This window comes from Spermophilus citellus (assembly GCF_964194105.1).
Source record: "Spermophilus citellus genome assembly, chromosome: 15".
Classification (NCBI taxonomy): domain Eukaryota; kingdom Metazoa; phylum Chordata; class Mammalia; order Rodentia; family Sciuridae; genus Spermophilus; species Spermophilus citellus.
Genome location: NC_138195.1, coordinates 61,462,786 through 61,477,008, shown reverse-complemented (window position 1 = coordinate 61,477,008; position 14,223 = coordinate 61,462,786). Strand labels below are relative to the sequence as shown.

Here is a 14,223-nt window from a genome sequence, read left to right as displayed (position 1 = left end):
AGATAAAGAAATCAGAATAAGTGGAAAATCAGGGAAGGAAAAGAAAAGCTGGGCAACAGAGCTGCTTGGATAGAATGCAAGCCAGAGCATACTGCTCAAAGATTCCTATCTGGCTTTGATTTTTGCCATTACTTGATTTATAGAGATAAAAAGAATTGTTGTCTTGCACTGTATTAAAAATAATCCCTGTTGACAGTGCCAATGTGTACAGACTTGATGAACAAATTTAAACAGCCTGCGTAGTTATGTTAGCAAACCAATATCAGTGGCACACACCAGGAAAAATGGTGAAGTATGGAAGGGGGCATCAAGAGAGGGTAGTAATCCCCTACAGGATTGGTACCAACCTTCATCATTGACAGGGATAGCACATATTGTCCTTCATCAGAATTCCCACTGTGGTCACTCCTATCTCCACCCAAGGGCTTTAGGAAGCAAGTAATGATCAGAGGCTGCCTGGCTCTAAGACCGTCATGGTAACTTAGTAAGCCTGGGAAGCAATGCTGTTTTGGCAGAAACACTTGGCTCATAAATAATCTGCCCCATCCCTACTGCTCCAGCTGTCCAACTCATAAAAGAGTCATTGAAAATTTAGGAATAGATGAAGAAAAGCTCTGAATAATAACTAAAACAAGTTCAAGTTATAGTCATCATTTTCTAACTACCAGACTGGTAAAGATCAAAAAGTTCAATAATATAGTGCTGATATGAGAATGAATAAACAGGCACACACAGGGTTTTTTGTTGTTGTTGTTTTTAATTTTTTTAATATTTATTTTTTAGTTTTCGGCGGACACAACACCTTTGTTTGTATGTGGTGCTGAGGATCAAACCCGGGCTGCACGCAAGCCAGGCGAATGTGCTACCGCTTGAGCCACATCCCCAGCCCACACACAGGGTTTTAAACAAGTAAAAGGTCTTGAAAAGCCATTTAGCAATAGCTATCAAAATTTTAAATCATACACTAGCAATTTCACTTAGAGGAATATACTCCATAGGACTCCTGAAACATATTCTGTCCTTAGTCTATACAAAGAGTAAGGACAATAGTGCAAGGATAGTCATTGCTACATCAATCACAAAAGACTACACACAATTAAACATCCCTCAGTTTTACTTAAATATTTATGATCCCTTTATATGATAGAATATACCAATTTCTTATAGGGGAAAAAAGTTCATCTCTAATTGATTTTATGGAACAATCTCCAAGATTACACGGTAAGGTGAAAAAAGCAAGGCATCAGATGGGAAGGAAAGGAGACAGAGGGGAGAATGAAGGGAAGGACAAGGTAAATAATATTTTGAAAAGATACATAAGAATCTCAGTAATAGACACTCTCCTCAAAATAAAGCTAGATTAGGTTACTTTTTCTTATGTATTACTCCTTTCTTCCCCCTCTCCTATAGAAGTGGCTGATTAAACAATGAATTTGTAGTTAAGTAATCCATTATAAGAAACTTTTCATTTCAAAGGACAGCTCCATTTGGCTCCTTCTGACACGGAGAACTTAAAATGCCCCAAACTGAGTTCTTCTGTTATTTAGCTTTCTATTAACCCAAAGTTTAACTGGTACATTTAAAGAGCCATAAAGTTAAATGTTAATATTCAGACTATAATGAAATGCTTTCAAAATCATTAAAAAGATAAAATTCAATATAATTTTGGGATTAAGAATCTTCTAATAGCTTTCTCTGAAAAATGATAGATTACATATGAATTCATATTAGTTAGCCACATACATATATGTGAAATGTGTGTGTGTGTATATGTATATATACACATACATATACATTTTGTGTGTTTGTGCACACATGCACGTGCACCAGGGACTCCTACAACAAAGAAAACATATTTCCATAAAAATACATACATCTTTGCCTTTATGACACAAAGGGAATAGGAGGGTAGGGGTTCATAGTGCACTGTAGCCCCTAAACTTCTTTCATGGATGTTGGGGTAATAAACTTTGGAATTTTTGATTAACAGTATACCAGGGAGAGTCAGGCTTACAAAGGAAAAGAGATGATCATGAACAGTAGTTCTCAATGTTAGATGTCACAAAACTCCCCTTAAAAAATGTACTAAAAGTGGAGATTACAGGCCCCATCTCCCATGATTCATTCAATAAGTTGAGCCTAACGATATGCATTTTAACAAATATCACAGGAAAATCTGAAGCTAGAAGACCATATCCTGAGAAAATGGCCTTGAATGCTACTCTATAACAGTGCCCTGCAAAGAGAAGGCATAGATTTGAGGAGCAGAGAAAAAACCAGTAGTTCTATTTTCATTTATTTCTTAATTCACTTTCCTAAAATTTGTTTTATATGTATATTTTGCAAAGCGCACTGGCATAATGGAACATGAAAATAACTTTCAAGAAACAGAGACATACTGGAAAAGTAGGCTCAATATTTCTTTAAACTGATAGGGTGCCTAATCTAAGCAGTTCAGAGTTTACTGGAGTAAATAACCTGAATTTTCCTCTATCCTGCTCAGTTACTTTAATCTTAAATGGGAATAAATGACTTGGAAGCTCCTAAACATACTAAGCAACTCTCTGTCTCTCTGTAATATTCCACGGTTGTCCCTGATCCCAAGGAGGCATGGCCAGTAGACCCACTCTCTGTGATGATCTTTAATCTTTGCCTTATCCCCTGGAGAAGCTAAGGGAACAGAGTTTCTTTTTTATGAGACATCTTCCATGCTGTGGAAAACAGTATGCTATTTCTTGTGGAAATGATGCTATTTAAAGTGTTTAGATTTTATACCAGAAAATATTGATGTATACGTGTACTTGTATATAAACATTTTTATTTATTTTTAATTACTTAATAAGTAATTACTTATTAAATGTACATATACAAGTACACATATACATCAATACTTTCTGGTATAAAATCTAAACACTTTATGACTCATTTTAGAGACCTAACTTTTAGAATATCAAACCTATATGAATATCCGTTAAAATTCTGGGTAATAAACTTGCAAACAAAACAAATCACTTATGGAAAGCAACCTATCAAACAACATACTGCTTGCACCTGACCTGACTATAAACCATGAAATACTTAACAAAACCTTTATAATGAGAAGGAAGATATCTTTTTAAATTATTTTCTCCAGGAAATAGGAAGAATTCTAACTTCAACTGAAGAATGGGTATGATTTATATGGAGATATTCCAATTTTAAAAATTGTTCTCATGTAACTTTTGGAATATCAGTCAATTCCAAACAATTACTGTGTGAATTTTTTATATTTTATATATATCTTCCATTTCCAAAATATTTCTGACTGTTCCATCCACAACCATCAAGCATGTTTTTAGCAAGTTCAAATTTGAATAGTCTGAGAAAAAAAAAGTAATAAGATAAATGAATAAGTTAAAACTGTCATATATACTTATAATCTAAAATCTAAGTCCTACCTCTATTCACATACTTGCTAGGGTATTTATAGCAAATCATTTAACTTAAGTCTCAGTTTTCACTTCTATAAAAAGGGGATAGTAGTAAATACTCAGCCTAGTTATCCTGAGATTGCTGCATAAGTTAAAAAAATAAACACATAAAAGTCTTTGGAAGGTTCTATAAGTACATTTTTTTCTAGCCAAAATGTTACTTATTTTGTTTCCCTAATCACTAGTAAAGGGTCATGGAAACATAAATTATATGATCTTCAAAATTAATTCAGAAATCAATTATAAAACAAAAAACATCATATATGATCAACTTTTTAGTCTATGCCAAGGCTGAGTTACTACTTAATAACAAAACTAAGTTGCAGTTGCTTAAAATTTTGCAAAGTCCATGGTCCTTTTTATACAGTGATTTCAGCAATGAATCAGACTTTACTTGTGGAACCTGAAAAATCAGATATCCAGACTCAACTGTAAACCTACTGGTAGGATGAAACATGACTGATTTAAAACTTCCATAGAGGTCTTTGATGTCTAAAAACTACTCTACTCATCCCTTTAACTGAAACAAGTTACTATACTATAATTTTGCATTTTATAAAGATGCTACCAAAAGAGAATAGGTATCTATGGATAAGTTTTGGTGTTTCCTTCCATTTATATAATTAAGAATTCATAGTGTTCCTTAAAAACTAAACCTATCACACATCAGACTCTAGTCAATAGCTCCATCTACTAGATAAAGGTTAAGACAAAAAACAACAACAACAAAATTACAATTTTAGAACAAATTTGGCTTAAAAAAGAACAGAGGTAAAATTAAAACATCTAAGACCAGTATTTTTTTTTTTTCCTGTTATAGCCTTTGGCAGATATACCTCTGTCAGATGGATCCTTTTTTGAGCATAGATAACTTTCAAAACTTTCTAAAATTAGTTATACCTCATTTTACATATTGAAACATATTCCTGAAAAACTGTATTACAGTTGATTTTTTTTCCTTTACTATAATAATTGAAAATGCCCAGGGTCATCAATCTCAAGTTGACAAAATGAGTACACGTTAAGCTCCTTTCTTTCCTGCAAAGGTACCAAAATGGCAATTTTAAAAGTCCAAAGGAATTCAATTCATAAAGGCTGTCAGAATAGCAAAAGAAATCATATTAGCAGATGATAGATTATGAAGAATTTCTGGAAGACTTAAAGGCTGACAATCATACTGGCATATGGGCAGTACCTCAGAGCATGCAAAGGTGGAAGCTGAAACAGAGGGTGAAGCTTTCCTGTCCTTTTCTTCCATTTTAGGCAACAGTTGAATAAGAAGGGCAGAAACTCAAGTGATTTTAGAGCTAGAGGGTGATGGACCAATATTTATCCAAGAGAAGTTTTGAATGAATGTAGCAAAAAGAAAGAAACAGGAGAGTCAGTCATGATGTCACATGCCTGTAATCCCAGCAACGGGGGAGGCTGAGGCAGGAGGATCTCAAGTTCAAGGCAAGCATCAGCAACTTAGAGAGGCCCTAAGCAACTTGGTGAGACTTTGTCTCAAAATAAAAAATAAAAAGGGCTTGGAATGTGGCTCAGGGATTAAGTGCCCCTGGGTTCAATCCCTGGTACCCCCCGCCAAAAAAAAAAAAAAATCAACAGGGAAAAACTTGATGGGCTCTTTCAAACTGAGCCCATAAACTGTCTAGATAGATAAAACAACACACAAAACAAAATGCTGAGGGCCATTGCCAAGTAGGAATGACGCATCGAAATTTCCTTGCCAGCGTACCCCATGTTAAATGGACTTGCCTTGGAAATTCGCTGTGACATTGCATGTGTGTTTGAGAAAGGTGACCCTGCTCAAGGATGAGGGTGGATCCAGGTTTAGGGTGTATCCTGCAGGTTTTAGGAAGTATCCCGGTTTAGGATAATTTGGGTTTAGGACAATCTGGATTTAAGGCAGTTCCAGGTTTAAGGTTATTGCTGCTGGGAATAGGGCGTATCCTGCTGCCTGAGTTCCCGTTGAGTTCTCGTGGAATTGAGAAAGTATTTGGGACGTGAATTGTGCGGCAGAACTTGGATTTCCCCAGAACGTGTGTGTAGAGGCCGGTGTGAGTTCGGGAATAAAGAATTGCTGTTTGAATCTACAAAGCTGTGAGTGGCTTGTGATTTTGTGCCCAGCCAAGACTGTGGCAACAAAAAACCACACATCCCCTCTGTGAAATTCTAGAGCTCAACTGTAAATGAAAAATCCTAACAGTTTTCAGATGGGATAAAACATGTCACCTGCAAAGGCATATATCAAATTTGTTAAATGGAATTAGCTTTTTTTTACTTAATTGTTACTTACATGAAATAATTTTTCTGTCTTTGGAAAAACTGCAACAATATCATACAGCCGGACTCTTGAAGAAGTAGCCCTCTAGTGACAGAAGAAGAATGTTATTAATACAGTAACAAAAAATATACATACATGGAATTCTGCACAGTGATCTATCTACACTTACATTTCAATCACATAACACTTCTAATGTGCTACTGATTTTTCTGTTTTGCTTTGTATGTTGGCAGAAAAACACATGAGAATTAGGTACTAACACCTAACCCACTAATCATCCTCCTCCTTCTTACACTTGTTATGCTTTAAATGTACACCAGTTAAACTGCTCTGGACATTTGGTTTATTAAAGATGAATCTAAACCATAACTCTAATCTTTAAGTTATCTAAACCAATGGAATGACAAGTTATTAATATTCAAAATAAGGCATGGCAATGCTAAATTGTGGTCTTCCCTATCTGTAGACCAAACATTGTGTCTGACATACAGCACTGTATCCACTATTTGATCTTACAATCTAGTGAATGAGCTTGCCAGACATTCACCTACTATGTGGATACAAAATCACTAGGACATAAATCTGTCCTCAATGGAATTCACCGTTTTTTTTTTTTTTTCTAAGACAAAAAATATACAAGACTAAGTTCATGTGTACTATGCAATGTATGTGATACAAAAAGAATAGCATCAAAAAAATATAAATACAAATAAACACCTGAGAGTCCTAGGACAGGAGAATACATCAGTAAAGACAGCATTATTGTTTATAAAAGAAAGTCTCAAACCTATAATGTATGTATCTAAACGTGAAAAGATTGGAAAATATATATTCAAATGTACACTCTCTGAATGCTAGGATAAAGTGTGATAGCTCTTCTTTGTATGTTGGTACCTTTTAAATTTTTACAACCTCTTCTTCATGAAAAGGCAAAGCATAATACAAGTTAGACCAAAGTTTAAGAGAAGCAGCCAGTGCCTTGCTTAAGCAGGTAAGAGGGCATACTGGACAAACTTGGGCTAAGACAGGGCAGGTTAAAGGCTCTGGAAAAAGCTAGGATCCAGGATTCTCTTCTCCACTTGCCCATTTCCACTTGGGTTGGGGGACAAAAAGGAGCCACTAGGATGTTCATGATAACAAGAGTAAATCAAAGTCTTCCCGTCCTATCAAAAGTCAGTTCTATTTATGTCCATCTGGACTTAGAGAACCAAAATGTTACCTTATAGGTATATAAAATATCAAAACTGGGCTTCTCACAAGTTCTTTTGTCAAGTGTTATAAAGTGAGTCGGTCTGTCCTTCATCATTCTGTTCCACCATGTTCTTGCTAAAGATAAAACAGCTCACCTTCTCAGGGATTCATTTTCTCTCTCTCACACGTGATGATCTTTCTTATCACATGAATCTCTCCCATTAACAAAATCTCTTCATATATATATATATATATATATATATATATATATATATATATATATATATATATCTCCACCAATTACCCTATGCTTTCTGTTCTCCTAAGGGGTCAAATGTCAAATTCCTATGCAAAGTCAGCAGCACACACTATTTGTATTTTCCTCTATCTCAATCATATTGATGGAAATGGTTTCTGCTAAGGCTGCCAATGACTTTCTCATGAATAAATCCAACTGACTTTTTTTAAGCCCTTCTCCTGCTTGACTACTCTGATATATTGATGCTACCTAATCACCTTTTGTTCCTACTTTCCATTTTCTTTCCTCATTGCTTCCTACTTCTAGGGTAGTTCCTTTTCTGACTTCAATCTTGGCTCATCCTGTTTCACTATTAAATGGTGAAGTTCCTCAGGACTGTTTTAGATCTCTTCTTCCCATATCACACTCTTAGCAGGGAATCTCAATCCTCCCTCCTTCGTGCCTCTCAAATTCCCTCCTCCTTTACTTCCTCTAATATATTCTCTGTAAAGCAAACCCCATAATCTTGTTCCCTTGATTAAAGGCTTCAAGGACTTCCCACTATTGGAATCCTCACCTAAGCCTCCCTGCCTGTTTGCATTGTACCTTCCTGTCTCCTGTTAGGAGGTAGCCAGCTCACAAGGCTCAGTCCTTCAGGTCTTTTCTCACTTCCTACAACACAGTTTTCCTTTGTTTTAGGGCATTTGTATGCTGTCTGCAGAAACACTCTTTCTTGCTTGGCTCCCTTACTGATTTTTCTGGCCTCAGTTTGAATAAGTTATTAAGGTTATACACTCCCAGAGCATCCTTTATTTGCCACTTCCCCTTTAAAGGTATTCCTCACGTCTGAAATAATTAATTGTTCAGTGCGTGTCTTATGTGTCTTATCAATTAAACTTATAAGCTTTATAAGTTCAAGGACCATGTCTGTATTATTCACAGCAACATTCCCAGCAACCACTTTATGTCTGGTTCATATGATGAGTTCAATGACTAATAGTTGACATGGAATTCTTAATTGTGTTATCTTTACACATTCACCACAAGTAACATATAACATGTTATACTGTGTGAATTCTAAGAATAAGGAAAGCAAGTAAGTGTCATGAATGTGGTGGGGAGATGTAAAAATGGGGTGAGATGAAATGCAACAATGTTTAACATTCAATACAGGTTACAAGGCCAAAAGAAAAGGAAAAAATAATTAACTTACCAAAACATTGCAGTGAGAAGGATCGGTAACTATAATTGTCAATCTCGTTAAAATTTTAATTGGTCTTGATTTTCCCTATAAATAAAAATATCAAAAGCATAAAACTAAAACTGATTTTCCTCTTTACCAGCAGAAAGAAACTCATTAAAAGGGACTAGCTATAGGGAATAGAAAAGGTCAATAAAGCCTAGTTCTCTGAGTTTATATTAAGAAAGATAAAAATATGATGTATGCATATCTATATAATGAGATAATTTAAAAGTTGTAGGACTTTAGGAAGGAAGATTAACGAAAAAAGAAGTATCAAATTAATAGTAAGAGATTATTTCAGGATATTATACTTCTTAAACAACAAAAAAACCTACCTGTACAATTGGGAAAGTTGGGAAGAGGTCAGAAATAGCTATGGGTTTCTCAATTTCCTACAACAAATGACAAACAGTCATCTTAGATTGTACATGTTAAAGTTACAATGCAAAATGGAAAACTTGACATGGGGTTCACATACATTGTTTTAAAGAAAGAAGGCCAATTTCTTGTATTTAGGAGGCTACATAACCTCTTTTTTTTTTTTAAGGAAAGAAACAAAAGATCAGAGAAGCAGCTAAGAACATCAGTGAATAAAAGGGACAAAAACTAATTTTTAGACATAAGTAATCTATAAGATAAAGTTGTTGGCCTAAAGAGAAATATACATATTTACTAATGTGCTTAAGAATTTAAGACAATAAAAGATAAAATATTGTAATTAAAGTTCAGTTGATAACAATGCACTTTTAAACATTATTGACAGTGACTTAAATAACATCAAATCAACTTTCTGTACTTATACCATGCCAAAATACTTCACAAAAATCTCAATCATTTTGTACAAATAAACATCAGCTCAACTGTTAACATAAAATAATAGTACACAAAGACAGTTCATTTAAGACAAATGCTTAACTGTAGCTTCCATGTTTCTAGTATGAACACAAATAATATCTCCTAACTTACTAACTTCAGAAATCTTATTTTACCTGTTTTTTTTCCTTAAAGTCAACAACATGATTGATGGCAACAACTGAATATCCAACTGAAAAGAAAAACAGAAATACTTAAGTATTTTCTTTCCTATACATACAGGCCCATTCTGGTTCTATGTCAAGACTAGGAGTGCTCCTAAACACTTTTCTGGGATCCAACTTGTTCACAAAGAAGTTGGTTTCTTCTGTGGGCAGGTCCATGTTATAGGTGATGGGTTTATACATGCTGAACTACTGCTGGAAGGTAGAAATGGAAGAGAGGGTCACAATTTAAAAACATAATGCCATTCATTGTGCTCTTTAAGAGGGTATGGGGGTTGAGAGCTGAGGACAAAAGAGAAGAGAATATAGGTTGAGTATCCCTAATCTAAAATCTGAAACTTTTTGATTGTTGGTAAAGCTTATGCAAATATCTCAAAATTTGAAAACCTCTCAAATTGAAAACACTCTGGTTACAAGCATTTTTGATGAGGGATTCTCAACTTGTATAAGTTTTCATTAAAAACTGCCTTAACATCTATCAGCTCTTCATTTATGCAACGCAAACACGTGGTCAGACACACAGGTTTGAATCTCAGTACTGGGAAATAAAAAAAGAACAAAGGAAAAGAAAAGGAGGCAGTTTAGCAAAGCAGTTATGGTGGGAACTTTGTCTCCTTTCAAATCTAAGCTGTCTCCTTTCAAATCTAAGCACTACCTCTTATAAGTTACTTAATTGTAGTTTCGGTTCTTCATCTGTCAAACAGTGATAATAACAGCACTCATTTCATATGCTTATCATAAGAATTAAATGAGATAATATACGCAAAGTTATTTTATAACAGTGCTAGTCACATAGTCAGGGCTTTCACTACTGTGACATATTGGTGGCATGATACTAAAGCCTTTTAACTTTGTGCTCTTTCTAATCAATACTCTCTTTCATGTCCCTATGTTCATTTTCATCACACCAAGTTAACACCTTTCACTATTATCTTTACTATCATTCATTTCTTTTGCTTTTCACCCTATTTCCTCCCTCTCCTAAGGAAAGATGGGAGTGATGACTCCATCACACCACCACCCACTTCTCCTTTTCAGCTGCCTACCATCAGCAGATTGGGAATTCTTTGAGGCCAGCAGCTTGCTTTACCTTCCTCCTCACAGTTAACATTGCTCTGGATATTTGGACTACTTAAGATGCATCTAAATCATAACTCTAATCTTTAAGTTATCTAAACCAATAGGATGACAAGTTATTAATATTCAAAATAATGCACGGCGATGCCAAATTGTGGTCTTCCCTATCATCAGTTTGTCTAACTTCCTTCTTTCCTTCCTCCTTCACGTATTTATGGAGCCTTCACTACTTGACAGGCCCTAAGCCAACCACTGAGCACACAAGGTAAATAAAACAGTTCTCATCCTATGTTTCATTGGAGAATTAAGGCAATTAAACAAGTCATCATATGTAAATAATTTTTTGTTGTCATTAAGGAAAGGTTCTATGGAAAACCCAGCAGAATGAAATATGATTGCAGGATGGGGGCAGAAAAGAGGCCCTGGAGAAAGCAATATTTAAAAACAAAAGAGAAATATTCCTATACTTTGGTCTTTGCTTTTCACCCAGTCAAATCAACCAACCATACTTCCTTCTCATTCTTCTTTACCACTCCCAAGTCTATGCTAAAATTTTTTTTATACCATTTAGGATATCATTTGCTTACTAAACAATGTCCTTGTTTTTCAGAAATGTCAAAAAGACTGTTTTCCCACAAAACTTTCTCCTAGAGTACTCTTCATCTGGCATCTTAGGAGTAATCCCCCAATCAGTCTTTGGTGTATTTTCTTAAATTCATATATCATATATCTGAATCTTATCACTGGTTTCTTATATAACATCATAAACTAAAAATGAGGGCTTTGTCTTCTTTAATGTATAAAAATTTCCACAGACTAAAAAGTAGTCTTTTGCCTTTTGACTCATAAGTTTTTCCAGGTATCAGGGATTGAACCCAGGGCCAACCCTTTTTAATTTGAGACAGGGTCTCACTAAGTTGCTGAGGCTGGCTTTGAACTTGCAATCCTCCAGCCTCAGCCTCCTGAGCCACTGGGATTATAGGCATGCACCACTGCATCCAGCCTTTCATTTCATTTTTAAATAAACTACTATTATATGAGGGAGCTAGAAATTTAAAAAGGGGATCTCAAGAAGATAGAAGGGAGAACAGTGGAGTCAAGAAAGGAGATCAAAAGGGAGAAAGGAGGGATTAGAAAAGGGAGGAAATGTGCACATATGAATATATCATGATGAACTCCACTTTTATGAATAACTATAATGGCACCAAAAAAAAAGAGAAATATTAAATAAATAGAAGGAAGACCAACAGAGTACAGGAAGTATATCAGGGGAGGAAAAAGGAAGGAAAAGAGGAAGTACTTAAGATTAAAATGGAGCAAATTATATTTTATGCATTTACAATGATGTCAAAATAAACCCCACTGTAATATATAAGACAATAATAAAAACATTAAAAATAAAAAAGAATTAGAGAATGACTAATACTGCACATAAATGACTTGTCTTTCAAGCATATTTTAAACTGGGTGATTCTCTAAAGAAATCATTATAATGTTTCTTTTCTGTGTGTATTTTTAAAAAAGATGTTCAGTTTGCTTACTCCACTCATTAACTGAGTAACTGTCATGTTTCACTACCTGCTGATTGACTATATTGGGAATAAGGTAATAGAAGAATACGTGGTCCATTTCTAAAGAAGCTTATGTATTCATTAAGGGGACAACATTAGGAAAAGCTTCATTGAGAAGGTAATACTTGAAGTTACATCCAGGAAAATTTATTTTATAGAAACTGCTAAAAAAAATATTAGTGCTAAATGGTTCCAGGAATTATGTCTACCCTCTTCATTCTACTGATGAGCAAAGTACAGAGAGGAAATGTTAATTAATAGCTGCAATTGAAAGAGTCCTTTTTCTGTGGATACAGTTGAATCTTTGGATTCAACCAACCATGGTCAGAAAATATTTTTCAGGGGGTGGTGGGGTGGGGTAGGTAATGGGCTGTGACTGTACTATGCAGACTTTTCCCCCTTATAATTGTGTCCTAACCAATGCATATATCAACTATTTACCCAGCATTTGCATCATATTAATTATTATAAGCAATCTAAAGATGACTTACACTACACAGGAGGATTGTGATGGTTTCTAGCTTCACTTCTGAGAAATAGCAATAATCAGCTCTCACAAGGACCTGAGACTGTTCTCTTAGGAATGGATGTTATTGCACCAACCTCTTTATTCTTTGATCTCCTCTAGACCCATACTTTACAGTCTAAGAGAGATAAAACCCGTGACAAACTATAATAATTAAAACAGAGTCTCATTTCTTAGGCTTTAGCTTCCCTTTGACTCAAACATGAAAAACATTGACATTCTAACCATGTTGCCCATTCTCTCCTGTCAGGTATGTTCTGTGCCCAATCTACCATCCCTCTTAAGTATTACTGTTCCAAATTTAAAAAACTCCTATGTCCTCCCCATTCTCTGACTCTCCATACTCCCTAACTGTGGCCCAGTCTCCAGAACTTGCTTAGATCCTTTACTGAGAGTCAGAAAGGACTAATTAAAAGCACTGGTTCAGGGGACTGGACATTAGGAGTCCAGCCCTGGCATCTGCAACACATCAGCTATGGGACCCTACGAAAATCCCGAGCCCTCCTTGGGCCTGTTCCCTCAATATTACGGAAAAAAAAAAAAAGGAAGAGGACTGCTTAAAATTCCTCTAGAATCTTTTTGAGTTTCCCACAACCAGGGATTAGGGCAACAGCATCAGCTTCTACTGACATCCCAGAGACCCCAGGAGATCTGAACGAGAACTGGCAGAACTATCGAGCGAGGGGTCGGCACTGCGACCCGCGAGGCCAGGGAGACTCACGATGAGCGGCAGTCTCCACGAGTCCGCGCAGAGCCTTCAGGTCGGAACCCGCTCTTATGTCCAAATCTGCAAACACCGCCATGCTGAAGTTCCGTGAGCGCCCGCGCGCGCTTCTGCGCAGCCGCCGGCCTGCCCCGGGGCATGCTGGGAGTTGTGGTTTACCGGCATGGCCCGCCCCTCTCTCGGAATGACTACTTCCGGGATGCGCTGACACTTTCTTTGCTTTCAAGCGCCAGAAAAATTAGCATGTTCAAATCAACAGCCTCACTTCAGTCCCTCTTTGTCTTGTGAGTGAGAATGTTTGGTTCCTTCTGGAGGGGTTCAAATCTCCCAACATCCCTCTTACCATGTAGAAAGTGGGTTATTCAAAATGCACCCGTACGGCAGCGATTGGGTATTTAGCACGAACAAGACATTTGCTCCGTGTAAAGAGTAGTAATCCAGTTTTCTTTCCTTTCTCCAAAGTCCATTGCGTTATAAAATAGAATTTTAAGTTTAAGATGGACTTAACGGGAAGGTGTGTGTGTGTGTGTGTGTGTGTGTGTGTGTGTGTGTGTGAGGGGGGGGGGGACTCTAAGAGAGAGAGAGAGAGAAACACACAAGCTCTAAGACCCCAAAAGAGGACTGCCTGAAAGAAGTATTTTTGCAGTCAGAACTGGTGCGCGCTCCTCTGTTACACCTAACAGCTTCCACCACGAGATGGCAGGGCTCTCCCTAGGTTGAGCCGTGAACGCCAAAGTTGGCCTAGCCAGACAAGTTTGATAGTCACAAAACCGAAATGTTTTTACAGTTTTCCATCTGAAAAAATATACAAGGTGTATACCACACACTCGATGCTTCCACTTTTCTGAATTTTGTGTAAATT

At 36.3% G+C, this 14,223-nt stretch overlaps 1 protein-coding gene across 2 annotated transcripts in view; it reads right to left on the bottom strand.

Moving 5' to 3' along the window:
- Positions 1-13,490, bottom strand: part of RPP30 (ribonuclease P/MRP subunit p30) — a 30,612-nt gene extending 17,122 nt beyond the window's left edge. Inside the window, exons 1-6 of one of the 2 annotated variants that reach the window (XM_081268546.1) lie at positions 13,359-13,490; positions 9,416-9,471; positions 8,762-8,818; positions 8,397-8,471; positions 5,767-5,838; positions 3,805-3,873 (exon numbers count right to left, since the gene is read on the bottom strand). In XM_081268546.1, coding sequence (XP_081124672.1) covers positions 3,805-3,873; positions 5,767-5,838; positions 8,397-8,471; positions 8,762-8,818; positions 9,416-9,471; positions 13,359-13,440 — 411 coding nt within the window. In that variant the 5' untranslated portion in view covers positions 13,441-13,490. The remainder of the gene's footprint in view (positions 1-3,804; positions 3,874-5,766; positions 5,839-8,396; positions 8,472-8,761; positions 8,819-9,415; positions 9,472-13,358) is intronic. The other variant, XM_081268547.1, reaches the window with a different exon arrangement.
- Positions 13,491-14,223: the final 733 nt, after the last annotated feature.